General features: G+C 47.4%; 1 protein-coding gene across 2 annotated transcripts in view; it reads right to left on the bottom strand.

Moving 5' to 3' along the window:
* The window catches only part of LOC119436486 (uncharacterized), a 190,806-nt gene extending 182,880 nt beyond the window's left edge, over positions 1-7,926 (bottom strand). For both annotated transcript variants that reach the window (XM_049658135.1, XM_037703344.2), the window contains exon 1: positions 7,790-7,926. In XM_049658135.1, the coding sequence (XP_049514092.1) occupies positions 7,790-7,838 (49 nt within the window). In that variant the 5' untranslated portion in view covers positions 7,839-7,926. The remainder of the gene's footprint in view (positions 1-7,789) is intronic.
* Positions 7,927-22,367: the final 14,441 nt, after the last annotated feature.

Genomic DNA, 22,367 nt, shown 5'->3' with positions numbered 1-22,367 from the left:
AGCCAGTTTTTTTTTTCTTTCATTGACTAATTGGCACACATAAAAAATTAGAGGTTCAACTAAGTGATGGCAAGAAGAATACTTATGTATTATTATTATTATTATTATTATTATTATTATTATTATTATTATTATTATTATTATTATTATTATTATTATTATTATTATTATTATTATTATTATTATTATTATTATTAGTTGTTGTTGTTGTTGTTGTTGATTTGAAAACATATACATTTGACAGGAAAGGGTAAGCAAGGAGCACGCTGGCAACTGCCGCCGAGAGGGGCACAACGCCTGCCTACTCTTCAGAAAGGAGGAGACAGAAACATAGAAATGGAAGATAGGAAGAAGGGGAGGAAAGAGGAAAGAAAGAGCAAGGTGACAAATTTCATAGAGTAAAGCAGAACACACAGTACAGGTCACATACAGCAAGTCTCTAAGTTACAAACGTGAACATAAGTAAGTTAGTTCCAGAAAAGTAAGGAGAGCGCGGTGAGCTTGATCGCGTCGGGACGCACAACCACTGGGGTACAAACATTCGTCGAGTGTCGTACACCGCAGGCCAAGGAGATGATAGTCCCTCACTAGCGACATGTGCTACGCACTGGAAGCGGGGCACTCCAATATCAGGTGCTGCAGTGTCTCGCAGCAACCGCAAGACGTACACGATGGACTGGCCACACGTCCTTGTCGGTATTAACGTTCGCACACGTTCACACAGCCAACACTTAGGTTAAGGAGTTGCGTTGTTGCGCGACGAGGCAAGCCTCGACTGCGAACGTGGGGCGGGAACGTTCCATTTGCGACGCTCTGGTCTGGATGCTGCTTGAGTAGGTGGCGACGAATCAGCTGACGAGCATCATCAAGCTTGCACAAAATCTCAAGGCCAGCACAGTCGTTACGAGTGCAAGTTGAAGCCAGCCGATCAGCCTCTTCATTTCCGGCAATCCTTACGTGTGAAGGTATCCATTGAGCCACGAGAGATACCCAACGCGATAAAATTTTGTTGGCAGAGTCAGTAATGCTGCGCACAATTGGGCAATCAACCTGACTGCGTTGTAATCTGCTAAGTGCAGCGCGGGAGTCCGTAAATATGACAATCTTCGGTGTGGTTAACTCCTCTTGCACGTATTTCAGCGCAACATTAATTACTGCTAGCTCCGCAGTTGTTGACGAGGCTGGATGGGGTATATGAAAAATACGTCGTACTTGAGTCGAAGGGCAGAAAAAAGCTGCAGAGGCACCTTGACCGTCGCTGTGTACATATGCAACTGTAAATACTTGAAGGTAATCTGGAAATATGTAGAACATGTGCGACTGAGCCAATTGTAATATGGCCAAAACAGGCATATCAGACGTTTTGTGTATGTCAGGAAGTGTGAGGTAACTGGGGAATACGTGACTGGTGATACCTTGCGGAGGTGAAGGCGTAACTGAAGCAGCATATTCAGAAATGTCAGTAATGTTGATAAATAATGCCACCATTTTTCCAATGCCAGAAAACGGGCGGTGAATCAGACGATCAAGGAACATTTGACCATTCGATGCGCGGTGCAGACGCTTAGTATGATATAACGCTCTCTGGTCTGCTTGTAGCCTCAGAGGTAACTGATGTGCTTCAGTAAGTAATGGAACAGATTGCGCCTCACGAGGTAATCCCAGCATTAGTCGATGGGCAACGGGATGATCTCGTTCCAGTTGGGCCATCAAACTAGGTGGGACGTTCAGGAATGGTAACGCATACATCATGCCTGAGAGCACGGAGGGCTGGTACACCTGCAGAGGCGTTGTTTGGTCACAGCGAACACATTTAGCAGTCAAGGCGGCCACATACTTAAGGATGGTTTGCGATTTGTGTCGTACAAATTCAACGGCAGGACGCCAAGAGATGCGATCATCCACAATTAAGCCCAAATAATGGTGTTGTATTAAAGCACCTAGATCAGCCAACACGAGGGATCAACCTACAAGACACTCTCGTTAAAGGTTTCGTACAATCGGTCGGTGCCTAGCGCATTGGTGTTCACACTGCTTCTGTGCTGGTTCACTCGTTAGCATAACTGTACTAGGTGCGTGTTCTCCGATGGTGTTCCATGCTTTTCTTTTGTAGCGTTAGCTACACTGGCCTAGCCAAGCCCGTTTCGCGCGGCACATCAAGAGCCGTGCTGCGCATGCGCAAGGATCAGTGATGTCACACGGCTTGCGCACCGGAGCCACCGGAGCCGGCACCTCTCGCGCACTCCGCCGCCGCCGCGCGCGACTCACCGCCGCCGGTCTGCGCATTCCATAGGAGTGACGTCGTAGCCGTGGTAGACGCACTGGCGCCGGCGCGCGCTCGCTGTGCAGTTGCCGTCTGACACTGCGCTGGAGCCGCTGCGCTTCTGACTGGCGTTTGCCAGTGTGGTATAGCCATGGAGAAGGAGAGCGCAAATGCTGCTCAATAGCGCAAAAGAACGGAGAAGCTTGACTCATCGGATCCCGAAGTAGTTGCCTGGCAATTAGCGGTTGAGCGTAGGAGGAGTGAACAGAAGAAGGCTAAACGTGCTGCGGAGACACTGGAGCAAAGGGACGAACGTCTAGCAAAGCGGCGTCGCCAGGAGGCTGAGCGACGTGCCCGACCACCCCTGCAGCAACAACAAAACGCCGTCGATGACGTCAAGGCTCGCCGATCGACTGAATATACTGTGAAACTCAGCGAAAGCGCCAGTGCGCCTCGGACCTTCCAGACGGACTTCGTAAACAATCCGTTTGGATATGTGTGCGACGTGTGCGAAAGACTATGGCACATGAAAGACTTGACGCTGAACCTTTGCTAACGCTACGTATATCCTGGCATAGCCGAGCTAAGCCACTGCAACTTTTTTTTTCATTCCCTCTATTACGAGGAGTAGCCGGCGCGCGCGTACGCGCCAACATCATTTCATACAATTCATACAATTAAAAAATGGATTGCCTTCTTTCTGCGCAAACCAACATATGTGTGTATGATGTGTATATTGTATACCGGGCGTCTCGGTTAACTTAGGTCAAGGTTTTAAAAATACGCCAGTCCATCATATGAGGATGCGACTAAAAGTATATTGTGGGCGACGCTGGTGACGCAAGTCGCACCATCTTTCTCGTATTTCCCTAATTGCATGATTAATCATGGCTTCTCAAGTCCAGAATTTAAAAAAGAACGTGCCCAATGGGAAAGTTGTAGAGCGTCCCAGAATAGTTTCGACTTGGCACTTTTTAACTTTTTACCTATTAAGAAATAATATATTCCTTGTCATAAAAGGAACCGACTAAATATTAGGAAAGAAACACACTTTAACCACAGCCATCGCTGTGCCATCAAATATGCGGCTAATGAACGAATTTCGTTTTTCACCTAATGCACTGCCACCGATACACTGCAGCGACGCAGTCGTTGGCTGCAAAATTCGCGCCACCGATTGGTCTCTGTTGCACAGACTAAGGCAACAGACGCGGTGATTGATGATAGCAAATAAACAGACTGAGGAACCCGAAATAGTCGCCGCTCTTTCACTTTCTCAGAGGTTCAGTGTCTGCCTCGGATGCGGGAGGTTGTTGGTTCGAAACCACCGGCCGCCGGTTATCAACCGGTAAAAAGGGGCACAAGTGACCCCCGATTCGACACCCGACTTTTATCCCGGGTTGAACCATTTGGGGAAGGAGCCCGCGCCATGCTAAAACCGATCGAAACCCTGCGGGCACTATGAAACCTCGATGAGGGACGGTACTCTGGCAGCAGTCTGGGTGCCTTATGTATCACACGAGGGTTTATTGGCACGTTGCCTGCTCCCAAGAGCGCGTCCTGCGTGGCGCCTGCGGTTAAATGGTGCTCCACATCGGCCGCCAAGGCCATCTGGGGCGCTGGCTAACACGCCCAGGCATAGGTTATGAATGCGCCTACGTTAATACCTAACAAAGTGGACGGAGCTGTCACTTAACTCAATCGCATCGCACGCGTCATTCGAAGGCCACTGGTTCGGTGCCCACCAGCGGCAAAGCTGTGTATTCTTTGACTTTCACTTGCATTTCCCTTTATTAAGAATAGCTCATTTATTCTAAATTTATCTCTCATTTTTATTTATGTACACAGAAAACAACAATACTACAGTACTCCTACTACAACAACAATACTATATATATATATATATATATATATATATATATATATATATATATATATATATATGCACATCCTATGTCTCGAGCCCCAAAACTCCCTCGCGCAGCACCTGAATTATTCCACGGCCGCAGAGCAGGCATCATCACTCAGCATTAACGGGCTGTCGGACTTCCAGAGGACGGACAGAAGCCAAAGTCCTATGTTTTGGTGGTAAGACGAGTACCGACAATTGAGCAAATATCAAACTCAGTGATGTTGAGTCTGTCAAATGTGCAAGACATAAAAATGTCCATCTCACATTTGTCGCACGTGTGTCTGATACAGTTACGCTGCTAATTAGACTGCGTGAAGTTGCTGCTTCCCAAAGAAAGAATAACGCACGTTGGACGTGCGCAGGTAAGTGAGATATAGTATAGGAGCGAATTTCGGCGCCTGGCAGGGTTCGCAGGACTGCACTCACCTTTAGTGCGTCTACCATCTCCACGGATACCTTTGTTTTGGGCTACGGGTTCGTGAAAGCCCTAACTACACGACTTCCAGACTTACTTTTTTTAATTGCTAGTCATTTGCGCAGTCAAACAGAGGATGGTGTGGTGGGCCTTCTGAAGTGCGCCTGGCGCTCCAAGCCAGTGTAGGGTGAGGACGACAGTTTTGCCCAAGTTCAGCAGCATCGGAGGAACGCAATATGTGCTCGTCCAATTCAGCTTGCATCATGCGCGCCGTTGACCGCGGGATAATACGCAAGCGGATGTTCCTGGGGGGCATGCTTAGTGTGCCCTATATGCGAGGTGCATAAGCAGATGCGCACCTAACACTTTCTCTCTATTTTTCTCAGCTGCCTAACTGAAGGTTGCTCGGACTTGATATACGCGAAATCCGAAGCTTCGAAGGCGGGAGACAGAGGCACGCAGCTGTTGTAGCGTGGTCCCGTTAGATTTCCGGCTTTCGAGAGTTTCTAAATGTGGCAAACTGCCTGCCAAGGAGTGCGTGTTCCTAACAGCGGACAAATGTTGTACGCTGCTTGTCTGGCAGACGCAACGCAAGTCCCGCTCAACTGGGCACTCGGAATAATACGATACGGCTGGGCCACCCTGCTGTGGCGGCCTTCTGCTAATGCGGCTAGCTGCAGACTGCGCCTAACAGCAGCTCTCATGCTCTGCTGCGCACTTTGATCCAACGTGCGTCAGCTTCCGCGGCGCCGCAGCTGCCGTCCGGTCATCAACGCTCGATGCACAAGTGTTCCAGGCGGGCTGCCGGCTAGACCAAGGCTTTCTTGCTTGCGCGCGGAAATTCATTCTACGTGCGGCGAACAACAGGGCTCAAGTCGTGCGGGTTCTGTTGCGCGCTGAGTGCATTAGCATATTCAATTAGAGCTGCTGTGCGCTGCAGGCTGGCCAGGACATTAGTCGAGTGCCGCCTCGGACGGAGCGCCGCGCGCGCCGCTGATTTCGTGCCTCCTGTCACGGGCATTTCCATCCAACCGGCTCCCTCTGTCTCCCGAGGCGCGTTCTCTCTAAGCGGCCAAAGGACTCGCAGTATTAGAGAGACGCTTTGTGGGTGTGTTGTTTTCACGTGTACGCTATCCTTCTAAAACTCAGCAGAATTCGACGCAACTGCCGCCAGATGCAGTTTATATACTGACAACGCTCGTACACGTTGTTGCTCCCTAAGCTGAAGACAGAATATCTGAGCCGTAAAAGCGAACGATTTGTGCTTATACGCAGTTTTTTTTCTATCTCTCTATCACGGAAACAAGAGATAAAGAAGAACTCATTAAGGTTAACTAATCTTCAAAAAAGAGGAAATTTGTGCCTAGAGAAAATATTGTGTGCTCCAAAAGTAGTTACGCTACCGTTTGTACTTCATTATACTATATGGCAGGAAAATTTAACACCTTATCCCCCAAGCTGGATTATGTATTTTGGCCACAGCTTGACAGCGAGCACCAAGAAAAATTTCCAACGCCATGAAGATTTCGTTATATGCAGTACAACTGGTGTCGTTAGAAATAAGCAGTAACTGTAGCTAAAATATGTAAAAATCGCTAAAGCTGCCCACTGCTTAAAATTTGATAAAAAGGTTTTGTATTTTGCTTTCTTGCCGTGTAAATTTTGTACAGTTGATAGCGATTGTCCGACTTTACATTTATTGCAGCCATGGAATAAAGGTTAAATGTTTGCATGACCAGCGACTTTTTAACGAGCATTCAGTGACATCTCTGAATAGTCATTTCTGTAAAAGCGATACAGCATGGTACAATGTTGTAAACATATATGAAAAATGTGTGAAAGAGCCAAAGTAAGTAAAGCGAATCCGTTTTCTTGTGACTTTGTCTTGTATTAGCTTGGTTTGTATTGGTTATATTGGCTCATATAAGCTTATATTAGCTTCGATTTGTCTGTTCCAGTATGCATTGCAAAGAATTTAGCGTGCACCCATTTAAATGGGCTACAGCAATTAGTGAACTGAAAGCAGTTTTGTTACAGGTGTATATATTCTGCCACACACCACTGCTCAAAATTGGATACCACCTAAGCACGCCTTCCACAAATGCCTTAGCGTCGGACATGGCCATCTTTCAGGTTTCCGTAAAACGCTCTGCATCTTTGCAAAACTCTGCCACCTGTAACAAACTTTCGCAAGACAAACTATTTTTTGAGAACTTTACGATCGGACTTGTCAAAAAACACGAGAAAAACACAAATATTGAATCCGACCCCAAAAAGCCTTGAGAAATACTCAGAATTTCCAATATGTGTTCATAATGCTGGCGCACACAACAATGACAACACAGGCACCACTCTGGTTACTGCATAGGTGGATATCCCCTCTAACGAACCTAGTAGGCTCTTGGTTTCGAAGCGGGCATGATATAGTTGACATGAGCTGAATGCTAAGCTCGCCTACTTGATAGCTTTTTTAAGTTTGGCATCAATATTATGTAAATATGTTAACCAAGATAATTAACTAGTTTATTGATTATCGCTTTCGTAATCTGCTTCTTACCAACGAGCCCCCTAAATAATTAAATAAAAATGACAGTAGAACACAAACTTTTGGCTCTAGACTGTTTGTTTCGCCGCATCAATAGTCTTAAAGCTGAAAAGCCTGCTTTACAGGACAAACAAGAAAAGTGCTTTAGCGTCGTGTTTCGAGCAGTCCTGTAATAGAGCACGAGATCAGGCCTGCAGCGGAGCGACACCTCTTCCGCTGCATTAGGTACACCTGTCACTTAATCTAGGAAACCGCGTTAATTACGTTTTGTAATTCAAAGCTCTCCGAGTTGAGCGCCAGCCTCGCTGAGCCTCTGTCACGCTCGTGTCATCTCGAATTGGCGCTTCAACGGCAGTGCCAATTAACTGGCTCGACAGGGCCGTGTCATCGGACGCCCCGTGGGTGGCGCGGGCTGACGTGTGTCGCGGCGACGTGTAGCGCGCTGCTCACGTGCCGCGGCCGCGCAGCCTGCAGCCCGGCCGAGCGGTTGCCGAGGGCAGGCTGCGCCGGCCCTGCACGCGGCCTCGACGGCGGCTCACTTGTGGCGCGCGCAAGCGGCGTCGCGACGTGGGTCGCCGGCGGCACGTCGCCGGCCGCTTCGTGACACGCCTGCCAGCTGCCGTGACCGGCTTGCCCGTGGACACGTCTACTCACGGCTTTCGGTGCGCTGCGTCTGTGCTCTCCTGTCGTATTTGGGCGGCATGCCTTTCTAGCCTGGCCGTCAGCTTGGTCCGACCATCATCCTCCCCCTGTGCGACCCGAGCTCTCCCCGCGCATGCGCACTGCGCGGCTCTTAGGCGCTTCACGGAGCAGCACTGTTGCCGCTACCAGCGCTTCTCCGCGCGCCGCCACAACCGAAGCGCCGCCGGCGCGCACCCGCCGCCCGAAGGGGAGCGGAGGAGAAAGTCTCGCCCAGCGCTTCCCCCGCCAGAAAGCGGGAAAGAGGCAACTGGGTTCGTTTCGAAGGCGCCCCTCTCCTCTTCGGGACACGAAACACACCCTGGGGTGCTTTCGGGCGGCGGGGGGCAACAGTTGCGCTGCACGGGCGGGCGCTTGTCCGTCCAGTGTGGGCGTTTTTCTGAAAGGGTCCTGCGTTGAGTAATTGCTCAGACCGGGCCCCGTCGAAGCCTGCGAAAGGGAACGGGACAATGGGGAAACTTTTCAAAACGACGGCGCGATCGAGGCCCTGTTCCCTCCTGCCGGCCGGCGCTTCTGCGCCAGCGACTGAAAGCCCAGGGAGACGCAGCGACACAAAAGAACCATCCTCCGCGAGTCCACTGTTTATTGCCTTGGGACGAGCGCTCTTCCTTTTTCCCCACTTCTTCTTCTTGACTCCTTTCGCACTCGTCACTGCAGGACTAACAACAAGAAAACGTGGAAGACAAGGCAGTAGAAGGAACACTCAAATCAAATCCTGGCAAAGGCTGCTGAAGCGCGGCTTTCTCGTAGACGTTAAGTCGGCTCTAAACAGCTGAGCTCTGCCCTTTGTAGCTATAACGGACAGGTGCATGGATGCTTCGGGATCAGGTCTTCAGATTTTCTTTTCTCCGACTTTCGTGTAGTTTCATTAATTTTATGTCGAGTTGTTGGGTTGTTTTTACGTTCTTTGTAGTTTTCACCAAGGTTATCATTTGTATACCGGTTTTGTTGATATTGATATTGCGCTGAGAGTGCTCCTAGAGTCCTTTCAGTTTGTCTTTCCTCACTTATCACCTTCACAACACTACTATACGGGCTGCCCTCGTTCAGTGGATACACAACTCTGGCGAAGATCGAGATTTACTGTGTCTGCAAATTTCCTTGTGATAAAATCTGTCCTTCCACAAGGGCTCATAAATAAAGGTCTCCGGTTTAGACCTGAAGCACCGGCCAATTCCATATTCTTGGGTGTGAGTGCGTCTTCTGTATATTTCTGTCTGACTGCACTACTTTACAAACGACGGACGATGATGTCAAGTCGGTGGAAGTCGTGTGATCTTGGCTGTGAGTCTATACTTTCACTAGAGAAACAAGACCAACTGGTGAAGACCAGCCGGATTGTCTGGTATCCCATGCGGGACCTGAACGCGCGAATTTCAATCAGGAAGGGGCTAATAGCAAGACGGTTTTAGGCTCTCAAACACCATTCGCTTGTTTTTGTTCTTCGGACGCACGACGAGTCTCCTTCACTTACAGCGAACATTTTTTTTTCCGTCGTTGGAAAGAACTCGTCTCGTGAGAGAAAGCAAACAGAAACGCTCGCCTAGCGCAAACCGCCCTAATGTTTGGTTTAGGGCCAAAATCAGCTCATCACAATTGCCCTTTTGTGGCGAAAACGCCGCGTACGTTTGTGCATGTCGTACACGCTCCGAGGAGTAGAGCGGAGACACGCGCTTTCAAATTGGGACAAGTCCGATAATTGCTTTCTGCGGGGAGCAACGAATGTGACAGGTCTCGATGGTATCGCGCGCACTTCTGCGGCCGCCCGTGGTGATTGCCCGGAGCAGCCCCGGGGGATCTCTGTCTCGCCTGGTCTTCGTCTGGCCTTCCTACCAAACAATTACGACACTGCGATTGTCGACGTTTCATAAATCTTGCTCCAAATGTCACGCCTTGTGTTGCGATGAAAGAACCTCATCTTTCCTACCTCCGTCTTTTTTGTTCTTCTGTGTCTTGGATTACTCCTTGACACATTTTTTTTCCTATCTGGTTCAGTTTGCTAGAGGATTAGTGGAGGTGTGGTGCCCCCTTTCTTTTATTCCCTAGTTTCTAATCTCGCACAAGGTCTCCGAACGAGAAGGACACAGACCAAAAGACATAGATGAAGCATGGCTGTCCCTAAAAAGTATTGTTAACTCTGCTTGAATGCCTAGAGAAACCCAGACAAACAAGGAACTAGTCTGAATTTTGTGTATTGGGGAGCCAGTTAGGACAACGTATCCGACAAGCAGGTTTTGCGAGCTAAAAGCGCTTATTTGCTATTGATATTGCTACACGCGGGTGGTATTTGATTGTTTGACCAAGGCGCGCAGGCGCCATCACTCGAGAAAAGAAGAGGAAGAACGAGCTGGGCTCGCGCTGTGAACCTAACCGGTCAGCGCTGCAACCGCTGTTGTAAATACAACCTGTAAATAGTTTCCCGTCTTACTGACTCGTTCTTCGCGTAACAATATCATCAAGCGACGACGACAGGTCGCATGAGCTTTCCTAGACCTCGAACAACTGTGCACCGGTCCAAACTCTTGTCATAGAACATACACTCTAGTTAATTTTTCTCGGCCCATGTCGTGCAAGTAGAAAATTTATCTACAACTTCTTTCTAATACTGTGCTTTTCTTTTCATCCCTCGCAGTTTGGGACAAGTTCTTACATTTTGAAAATTTTCACTTAGCTTTACGTATATTTTTGCGCAGACCTGATATGTGAAATTCTGCATAAAATATTTAGGTAAGCAGAGAGACAGAGAGGACAAAGGGGAAAGGCAGGGAGGTTAACCAGAGGGAAAGATCCAGTTTGTTAGCCTACGCTGGGGAGAGAGCGGAGGTGAATGAAAGTGACAGCAAAGTAGAGATAAAGAAAGGAAGGGAGCACATATACACAATCACAGTCGGTCACTCTCACCGCATGCTATCACCGCGCAGCATAGTAGCACTTGTAGCACTATGGATATCAGTTCATGCTACAACCGTTTGTTCAAGTCTGTTGTCCTTAAATACTCGCCCTCCGCTGCGATGGCTTGTGATGTCGGCATTCTAAAATGATTTAGTCTGTTAAAGGCCCTTGGGCAAAGCGCGCTATCGTGATTGTGAGCATTCGTCTCTGTAAATTCTAGCGAGAAAAGTCCCAGAGAAGGTGTGGAAGAGTTTCCTAGCTACCCCAGTAAACACTACTACAAAAAAGTCATTAAGCGGACCACCACAGTGCAACGGCAATACGCTTTCTACACAGTGAAATTATTTATTAAACTGCTTACACGGCACTTTCTCACGCTGTTCACAGTTAGGCCCGCTAGTTACCTTGCTCCTGTCGCTCTCGTCATCACTTTGTTTTCTCCACCGCATCCAGTAAATAATTCACTGTACACCAATTTTTCTTTGGGATACATTTTTTTTCCCGCTCCAACATCGTTGTAATAAACAAAAAGATACTGTCCGCACATAATTCACCTTGTTATTTTCGTTGGGTGTGTGCAGTGCATGCGCTTCACTTCTTTACGGTTCCTCGTTCGGAACCTATACATGCGGTATTGGCTATGAAATGAGCGCTTGCTACTCATATACGTCACACCGCCTCCATTTTCGTCATCTCCCTGGACGCTGCACCATAGCCCCCCCCCCCCCTCCCCCATGTGATGAGCTTGATGCACCCTGGTTACAGTAGCAGTTTCTCCGAGCAACCGGTGATTCAGGGAACTAACAGTGCGCAGTTGCATCCGGCAATGGCCGTTAAGTCCACAGGTTACAGAGGTTCATCGGCTAACAAACTCTTCTGCGAAGGGCGCTATCTGATCGCATACTCCTGAACTTAGTTTATTTTTTGCTGTAGGAAAATGGGAACGTAAACCTTCTTAGGGCCGGCTATCCTAGAATCCAAAATACACTACTCAGGCAAGAACAAAAAATTGGGAGGACGCTTAAGCTTCGCTTTTAAGAGTGGATAGCATTCAAAAATCGCTGACTGCTACTCATGGTTCCCGACGACTGCAGCTTATGCAACCGTAATGGTTACTGGCAAACACTGGCGGCGAACGCCGTGCACGTGCGCGAGATTTCTGGTGGAAACGCGGCCTATTGGGTGGGCCGATCCCGGAGATAGTGCACAACCACGCCAAAGAAAGTACATCATTTTCAGGTTATCGTATTTGTTTCGCACTTTTAATATTTCAGTCTGAGGAGATTTAACATAAAAGGCATGCGCTGTGGATGTTTTGTTTCATGACATTTGTTTGTGGATTGTCATTCTCAAATTCCGAGGAACAGATTTGCCAAGAATGCAAGACAAGGTATGAGCAACATTAATGATAGAATGGTGTGGCATACCTAAACGTGGTTGGGGATGATATTCTCGGCCGCGGGCGCCAATGCCGACGCCGGATTTTCTGCGACACGGGGGCCCTAAACGCTATCGCGTTAAAAAGAAATATAAAGAAGAATAAAATCTGAACAAGCGCTACCAACACGAACACAAGCCAAAAGTACGCATAACGTTACTATACGGGCACCAACGCAGTAAGCACGGCCCAGTTCCTCGGTCAATCGCCTATCACACATGAGGGGGAGACCACAAAAGCCTTTTCATGTATTCGTGTATGCAGCAAGCCTAATTTGCGCAGAAAACTGACCATGGAAAGGACAACACGGCCATGACATAAAATGTTTTTTTTAATAAAAAGAAAAAAATTAACAGTGCAGGGCATAAGGGGCCGTGAGAGTCGCTTGTCAGGAGGTCTGTTTTCGATGGCTGGCGAGCAACCTGCGTTATATAGGGTAACGAAGTAGCTGAACGACTGGCTACTACAATGCGCATATTGAAGTACCCTGACCTCCACAGCACTCACCTTATCAGACATCAAGACTCTTTCTCGCACCCTTCGGCACACGCTCTTTCTCTATCTCTACTTTCCTATCACTTTACCTCCCCTCTCTGCCCAGTGTTGGGTAGCAAACCGGGCCTTCCCCTCTGGTTTACCTCCCTGCCTTAACCCTTTCTTCTTTCTCTCTCACTCTCGAATGAACCTTGGAGAGGTTTGCATGGTGGCACGGCCCAGCATGCTACTCCAAATGGGTATGATGAATAATGAAATTATATGCACAGAGCACGACACACATACACAACACCACCACAACACTCAACAAACACCACCACAACGCTCAACAAACTAAAGAATCTCATTGAGACCACAGTGTATCTATGTTCGATCATTGCGTTAGATGCACTCGCAGCGTTAGCCCATGGATCAGGTACATGTTGCGCATCTCAAAGGATGACAGTTTTTTTTATGAATGCTCAGTGTGGACTTTAGGATTGTTATTTACATAAGAAAGAACTCTTACGTAAATAGCCTGCAAGTGTAGATTGAGTGGACTATGTATTCGCGTAAGTTGCACGCACGGAAAAGTGGCAATCTTATCCGTTTAATTACATATAGGAAGTATTTAGTATTTGCACATTTAGCTAAATGCAGTGTAGACATCCCCAATCGCGCCTGTTAGAGCCACATGCCATGCGGAACTCGCAAAAAGGATCGAAAATTGCGAAGAGGTCGGTACTGCTGCTATGAGTGGAGCCAGATAGCACACTGCGCGTGCCACGCAAAACGAGACACATCAGCTGCTACGTCACTCCTATAGAGAAATGTATCGGGAGAAAGTGCGTCTCTGTATAGTTGTGTGCAGAGCAATGTACTATCGACCAACGACCAAAAAGGCTTGCGGACCACGGGATCTCAGAAAACGCTAAATATCCGAGTAGCCTTTAAAAGTAGCCAGTAAAACCGTACATCACAATGTTGTTCGCATATACCAGTAGAGGCTGGAAATGGGAATACCAGGCTGCGTTTTGAGGCTGTGGAGATATTCAGCTTTTTGTCAGATCCCTTGGTCCGTAAACTTTTTTTTTTTGGTCGATAGCACATGCAGCGCATTCTGCATGTACATTGTCTACTACTCTGGAGTGAGAGGATAGCCATTGCAGAGGGACGTTGTGCTGCATACAACAGGCATCGCTGTGCAGAAAGTTGATGCCATAGATAAGCTGGTGATTAGCGCGTGGTGACTTTAGGAATAACAGAGCAGCACCGTACTTCTAATGCGTCAGCATTAGCAGTGTCAGAGTGGAAAAAAAGTGTACGTGTGTGATGCTCCGTACCACCGTCAGTTGCATTCGCGCCTCAAAGAGGCGACACGCGTGAGCTCCTGAACAACACTTTGCAATGCGGCGAGCGCGGTTTAAGACATGCATGGATTCCGGACCTCAGAGAGGCACCACGTAATGCTAACGTAATTCTCTCGCATTTACCCCTAAATTTCCACTGAATTGTTGTTGTTTTTTTTTTTTTTTTTTTAGTCTATGCGCAAATTTTTATATGAGGTTTTCTCAACGTGACGTGGTGACTGCAGCAAATAACTAGGCCATGCTGCCAGTGATGATGCCCGTGAGGACACTACTTACATGTTCGTGACTTGTGTTATGGTGTGTTCACCGTCTGTTTTAATTTTACTTTAATGTGCACTCCACGAGATCAGTTCCCAGTAAAAACTCGCGAAGAGCGCTGACGGCACGCCTCTGCTTATAAGGACCTGACCAAGGTCCAAGCACTTTGCTCACTGCGAGATGACGTCTATCGAGAATGTGCATACAGCCACGCAGGCAGAGCTGCTGTTGGTCATATTGAGGGCATTCGATGATGATATGCTTCATTGAAGCGTCGGGGCTCTCACAGAAACTACAACCTGGGGTGCTATGCAGGAAGGCCCGAGTTTGGCAAAGTTCGGGATCTCCTCGAGCTGTGGCGACCCCCTCAGAGGAATAAGCTAATGGTATCAAGGCATGAAATTCAGCCCTCGGCACGCCTCCTGATTCATTGGCTTATCTAGATTCACTCTTGGGCTATCATCACTTAGGCGTTACCTCATGGGCGGATGAAAAAGGAACCACGTCGTCAAACCATTTGTGCCTTCTTTCATTTGTTTATTGTTCCACCCCCAGTGCATACCTGTACAAGCAAGTTCTAGAAAAAAAATTCTGTAACGTTTTTTTATTGCGCACTTTAGGATCGTTTTTAAGCATTTCATAATGTGCAAGATGTGCACTGAACTTGCTTTAAAATAGTTTGCAATTTATTACATTTTGCGTTGTACCACGAGGGAACGGTAGATAGACAGCTAATATAGACAGACAGATAGCGGGAGAGTCAGGGTATATTGATATTGCAATATTGCGTTGATAACAATACGCGGCTCTGGCGCGTAACATTTCGCTCGCTTTGAAACAAGCAAGCGGCGTGCGCTCGTGGTGACATACGTGGCTTTACCTCGCCATTTTATTGTCAGCTGCTTTCGCGCATTCCGCGCTATCTTTGTTAACTGACTGCCCATCGTTAACGGCTGCACCCCTGGAGACGTTCTTCTTTTCATGCGACAAAAGCGAGGCGTGTATGCTACATCTCAACGTACAGATGATACAGGAGCGAATCGAACGTGCGGTCAATCTTTTCATTGGGTGAGAATCGCAGGAATGGGTCAACTCTGTACAGGAGTGAGGACTTTGCCTGTTCAACAAACCATATGTGCTTGCAACAGGGTGCGAAGAACACTCTTCTCGTCGGATACGAAAAATGTAAAGGCAGTCAGGGCATTTATTGCGTGCTCTACAGCAGCTAATCTGTTTGCCACCTCATTTTCTGCGAAACTCACGTTGCTCGGTAGCCTGACTTCATCAAAAACTGACTTCATCATCAGCTGAGCGAAGCAATTAATGGTCGATGTTCTCAAAATTTCGTAGATTGTACAGTGACGTACACGTAGAAAATTTTTATAGCTTCTAGGATCCCTTTGTAATCGCAATATATCATCCAGTGTCCACTGCGATCCCTCTTGGCAATGAATGTTGAGGCTTATAATATTCCAAACAGCTCTGCCACTGCATGCGACGTTTTATGAGATAGCCGATAACTTCTGTCCACTTGATGTGTCGGAATACGGAAGGCCGAAGTCAAGCTATTATTTCATGCAGACCCGTCGGTGCATATATAATCTTGGAACTGCTGTATTTGCTTAAGCGTAAATAACTTTACCTCTAGGTAGTGTATTGCCAATTTTTTGTGGATTGCTAGGATGTTCAACGTCACAGAAGGCGTGATGGGCTGCCAAGTAGGTCGCTTAATATCTGCTCGCCAAAAATATTGGTGCTATCAAAATACCGCCTCACAGGCTCGTATTGTGTCGCCAATTCGTCCATTCCTTTGAAAGAGTTTGTCACGAAGCGGGGAAGCATCATGCCTCCATGCGTTGTCGATCAGCGAATAAAGTGACGGTCAAGTTCTTGAAGGGATGGATGGATGGATGGATGTAAAACTTTAATGAACGTCCTGAGGTACGCGACTCAGCGCGCAGCGGGCCGCTCCCACGTTGGGACAGTCAGGCTATGCCTGACCGCCGCATCGTGGGCCCTCTGGACAGCCCATAGTTGCGCCCCGGCATCGGGGCTCTTGATAGCGGAGAGCCACTTGTCCTCATTTATTTGTTCCGTGCCTCGTAACGAGGGGCAACGCCAGAGCATATGGTCTAAGCTAGCGAAGTCATTGCAGTGCCTGCAAGAACTACTGGCATAAGTGTCGGGATAAAGCTTGTGTAATAAAGCCGGGCTGGGATACGAGCCTGTTTGCAATAATCTGAGGGTCAATGCCTGCGCTCTATTTAACTTCTTGTGAGGAAGGGGAAAGTCTCTCCTGCCGAGATAAAAGTGCTGCGTAATTTCATTGTATGTTGTCGGTTGTTCACTGTTCTCCACCACTCCTGGCCGGCCGGGGAGTTCTCCACGGTCGCGGAAAGCGAGACCTCGCGCCTTGGAGTGGGCCAGCTCGTTGAGATTTGTGGGGCCTCCCATGATGGATCCCATGTGAGCGGGGAACCACGTGAGAGTGTGGGTGGCAACACTTTTGCCGTCGAGGATGCGACAGGCTTCTTTACACATGGCGCCAACGCTGAAGGCGCGAATGGCTGCCCTGGAGTCGCTGAAGATGTTGACATGTTTCTCGTCCAGGAGGGCCAAAGCAATGGCCACTTGCTCGGCCGCACATGACGACGTTCAAGAACTCGCCTTCGGTGACGTTGAACATCCTAGCAATCCACAAAAAATTGGCAATACACTAACGAGTTCTTGAATGTGAAAAATTTTATTGTGCGCCTCTTTTGCATCTGCGATCACAAGGCTACCGAGGGCTACGTTCCAGTATGGAACGCAAGCGCTTGACGTGCGCACGATCTCCTCCTCAGGTGACAGGGAATGGGTGAGCCTACGTCTATTGTACCTACTATAAGAGAAAAGGAAGGGCATAGAGATAGAGAATGTGTTTGTGTGTGTGTGTGTGTGTGTGTGTGTGTTGTGTGTGGTGTGTGTGTGTGTGTGTGTGTGTGTGTGTGTGTGTGTGTGTGTGTGTGTGTGTGTGTGTGTGTGTGTGTGTGTGTGTGTGTGTGTGTGTGTGTGTGTGTGTGTGTGTGTGTGTGTGTGTGTGTGTGTGTGTGTGTGTGTGTTGTGTGTGTGTGTGTGTGTGTGTGTGTGTGTGGTGTGTGTGTGTGTGTGTGTGTGTGTGTGTGTGTGTGTGTGTGTGTGTGTGTGTGTGTGTGTGTGTGTGTGTGTGTGTGTGTGTGTGTGTGTGTGTGTGTGTGTGTGTGTGTGTGTGTGTGTGTGTGTGTGTGTGTGTGTGTGTGTGTGTGTGTGTGTGTGTGTGTGTGTGTGTGTGTGTGTGTGTGTGTGTGTGTGTGTGTGTGTGTGTGTGTGTGTGTGTGTGTGTGTGTGTGTGTGTGTGTGTGTGTGTGTGTGCGTGTGCGTGCGTGCGTGCGTGCGTGCGTGCGTGCGTGCGTGCGTGCGTGCGTGCGTGCGTGCGTGCGTGCGTGCGTGCGTGCGTGCGTGCGTGCGTGCGTGCGTGCGTGCGTGCGTGCGTGCGTGCGTGCGTGCGTGCGTGCGTGCGTGCGTGCGTGCGTGCGTGCGTGCGTGCGTGCGTGCGTGCGTGCGTGCGTGTGTGTGTGTGTGTGTGGTGTGTGTGTGTGTGTGTGTGTGTGTGTGTGTGTGTGTGTGTGTGTGTGTGTGTGTGTGTGTGCGTGCGTGCGTGCGTGCGTGCGTGCGTGCGTGCGTGCGTGCGTGCGTGCGTGCGTGCGTGCGTGCGTGCGTGCGTGCGTTTAAAGATAGTAATATGAGATTGTTTCTTGTGCACTATCTTGTCAACTTTAGTCCATTTGAAGAAGCAACACATGAAGACACAATATTTAGAAAATTGAACTTAGAGATTTGCTGTGTCTTACCAGTCTCGTCAACTTACAGCTTGAAAAATGCAACTTGGTACCACTCCTACGCACTCAGCGATAACAATGCCGTGCATTGAAAAGCGATAATAATGCCGTGCAGCCTATGACGAAAACAACGTAAGAACTCCAACGGCAATAAAAAAGGAAAAAAAGAAAACGTTACCAAACTTCAGTCGAAAAGAGACTCAATATTTCCTAGACAAAGAAAAGCGGTGTGGTCTTACGACATTTTCTGATGCCCTTTTAAATGTAATATTGCGACTTGCCTGGCATCACCGTACTTTCAAAAGAATGCTCCATTATCTTGTCTCCTTTCTTTTTTTTTTTTTGTAGTTATTTTTAACACGCATAACTAAATCTTTAACGAGCATTCAAATAAGCAGTAAAATTCACGCGCGACAATATATTCTGCCTTTAATTCTCCATTAAGCTTGAAACATAGGCGTACTGGTGGCTGAACTCTTATAGCTCGACGCACTATGTGGGCCTGATATGCAGCCGGCAGACATTCTCGTTTCGATCTTCTTTTTTTTTTTTTCTATGGCGCGAGGAGTGTGGGCAAGAAGATTCAAACACCGAGCAGCGCACGGGCGTTTCGTGTTTGCGCGCCGCTCGCGTAAGTCATTTCTTGCTGTCGCAACATTCCGCCGCCACGCATAAAGCCAGGGGCGCGCGGCGCACTTGATAGCCTCCGCGGCGTAAAGTTTACGCTGGCAGTTTTCTTACGGGCGATATACCGGCGCTAACTGCCTCGTGCCCGAGGTTATTCCGCCCCCTTTTTCTGGCCCCGACTGGTGACCGGGAGAAATGTTGGCCGCCCGTTCCCTCCGGCCATTCGGGCCTCCTCGGGGCCACTTTCGCATCAAGACCGGCCGCGAGTCAACAAAGCCTCTTTGACCGTGATCCCTGCGGAGACCGCCTTTCTTTCATTGTTGCTGCGTCTCTCTCTCTTCCACGGGTGGCACCGAGCATTCTATCTGGGAAAGAAATGTTTCAGATGTAATGAAATGATATTAGGAATTGCAGTGATCGAGATGTAGTTGGAGTTTATTAGAAACGACCGTGTTGAACCGATGCGGTGACTTAATGGTGGTGGCGCTCTGCTGCAGAGCTTGAGGCTGCGGTGTTCAATTCTCCGCTGCAGTGGCCGCACTTCGATGGAGTGGAATGCAAGAACGCTTTCGAAGCGTGCTTCGGGTGCAGATGACCAAAGTTATTCGGAGAACACAACTACGGCGTCTTTACAAAGTCCGCCGTGTGGGAGGAAAAGAACAATAGTTTTTTTGTGTGTGTGTTAAATGACGAATAATGGAATTCAGCGCAAGAAAATCATACAACGGGTGAAGGAAAAAATCATTTTTTTGCAGTGAATTGAAGTTGGAGGCTATCCGTTTCGGGAATATATATTTGCACAGGTTAGTACGCGAGAAAGTGGGCTTGATACCATGCCACCGCGTTGGAATGAAACGTGAACACGTCTAAACAAGACAAAGGGCGCAATTGCATGTATGATACTGCTATAAATTATTTAAAAAACGTTGAATTTTGAAGCTAGAACACATTTTGCGCCGATTTGCGGCATAATAGCACATCGAAGGTTTAAGTATAGCGAATTGTTAGAGGTATTCTATACTTTGTTTCTCCCCATTTGCGTTTCATTCCGGGCGAAATTAAATACATGCACTACAGGTGTGATGCTCTTGCCGTGTCTATTTCAAATTCACTGAGTTTGAATTATCAAGTTACGTGTGCTTTTTTGTTCTTGACAGGGTAAGAAGAAGATGTTGGCGCGCGAATGCGGCGCCTACTACTTCTTGTCTCATTCAAAGTTAGTGTTTGACACATGTGCGCCTATACGCACTTATAAAGAACTCTGATACTCTTGTACATGAAAGATTTGCTGTGCTTATACCGAGTGATCTATATTAACGAAAATATATTTTTATTGTATTTAACCATTGTGATGAGGAGTTTTTCGCTATTCAATCTTTCAACATGGCCCACACTATAGATGGTCAAGTATCCATCGCACTCCTTTCGCTAATTAACCAAGATTCGCCTATCTCCATTTCGACAGACTTAATAGGGGTTGCACTAAAAGTGCTCGCATAAAAGTTTGCATTATCACACAGCAGTTCGGCTCGTTCAATAATTCAACCGGCTCCTTACGAGTGGAGAGAAAGAGACACTAGACCCTCCGCCATAGACCCTCTCCCACTTCTTTGCTGACTCAATGCATGAACTTTTGAGGCATACCTCGTATACTATACGGGGTATGCCTCAAAACGCTATCTGTATCCATATATATGTATATTGCATATATATATATATATATATATATATATATATATATATATATATCCAGTATACACACATTTACATATCAGTCTTAACAGCATTACATTCCAAAGAAAACTGATGAAACTAGAGTGCGAGCAAAACAGCGCTACCATTTAGCAATCAAAGTGCAGAATGACAGCAGCAATATAATTAATTGCTCTTTTGAACAAGCCTGTCTTTGAAAATACAGCATGGTGTATGCGATAATCGCAGTTGTTGTTAAAAACTCGGAACTATGCAAATGTCCTCAATTTTTTTTTCTAAGCCATTACATATCACTTAACCCACGGCTTTTGTACCAATAATTTCGGTCCCAATAATTCTTGTCACAATAATTTCTTTAAAGTCAATGGTCTCCGATATAATGCAAATAGTGCTGATTTCAGTTTTGTTTTTCTTCCAGTGATTGGGGCATTCTAGAAGGAGTCAGTATGTATGTGTCTTCGGTCATCATGGCCATACTACTCTACTATCACCTTTATGCTGCGGACCGCACGAGCAGCTGGTCTTTGAGATTGCCGAGGCAATACACAATCTAACTGAGATAGGGCATGGAATAACTTTTCAGTTGCTTCCAAGTCACTGCAGAATTATCGTCAATGAACGGGCCGATCAAGCTGCCCGCACAGCTCATAAAGAAGATCACCAACAACCCATACCACTTTCTAGGACTGACGCTGCACGGAAGCTCCGCGTGCTTGCTCGCCAACGCACAAGGTCACAATGGAATGAGTCGCACTTCAGGCATGCTCGCTTATACTCTCTGAACCCAACCCTAAGCCTTCGAGTACCATCAAGGCTTCGCCGAGGAGACACAACCCTTTTGTGCCGATTATGGTTGGGCGTTGCGTTTACCAACGCCTATGTGTTCCGCATAGGCCGACAGCGCAGCCTGTGACCACTGCGGCAATGAAAAATCGATTGAACATATTTTGTGCGACTGCCCGCAGTACAGTGCGCAGAGACAACCTCTTAACAACGCGTTCAGCCAATTGGACGACCGGCCGCTGTCAGAAGAATTCTCCATGACAGACTGGACTTAACGTCACACAAGAAGGCCATGCAGGCGCTTCTGCGCTTCTTGCGAACCACCGGCCTATCTGAACGACTGCGATTAGAACGCTCTTCCGGCGTTTTTTTTTTTTCGCTTTCTTTTCATTCTCACTCTCTATCTGTCCTTTTTATAACCCTTATTTTTCTACCCCAGAGCAGGGTAGCAAACCGGATTCTAACATCTGGTTAACATCCCTGCCTTTCCTCACCATTTCTATCTCTCTATAGCTAGCAATGCTATGCAAAAATATTTTTGGTGTTGGCGGTGCCAAACCGTAATCAATAAATAAGAGTTTTTGTGTTTCTATTAAAGATACCGGGAATGTTAAAATCGATAAGCGGATCAATGTAAAATAAATTGCAACTTCTGGAATGAATTTTGGTCAAACCATGGCCTTCTACATACAGTGATTAATATGGATTTTGTCCTGCGTTTATTTGGGACGTTAAAGGTAGGTAGACTTTGCTCGTAAATCAGGCAGACAGGATGAAAGCATTTGCTTCGTGATACTCCACTTCACTTTGTATATATATATATATATATATATATATATATATATATATATATATATATACAGGGTGTTTCATTTTAGCTGCACCACATTTTTAACATTGCCTGTGGCACATAGCACAATTATAGTCCTTGATCTAAACTACTCGATGAGGCTGCCATTACTTCCACGAGAAAGCAAAACACCTAATTGAATAATTAACATAATTACGCTAATTAACCTTTTACTTAGTTATTTTAAGGCACATATTTCAATCTACGAGTTAGAGCCGCTGAGTTCGCAAGGCGTATCCACTTGGAACGAATTCTCAGGACTGTACCAGTT

This window comes from Dermacentor silvarum, chromosome 1 (genome assembly GCF_013339745.2).
Source record: "Dermacentor silvarum isolate Dsil-2018 chromosome 1, BIME_Dsil_1.4, whole genome shotgun sequence".
Taxonomy (NCBI): domain Eukaryota; kingdom Metazoa; phylum Arthropoda; class Arachnida; order Ixodida; family Ixodidae; genus Dermacentor; species Dermacentor silvarum.
This window is presented reverse-complemented; position numbering and strand designations above follow the sequence as displayed.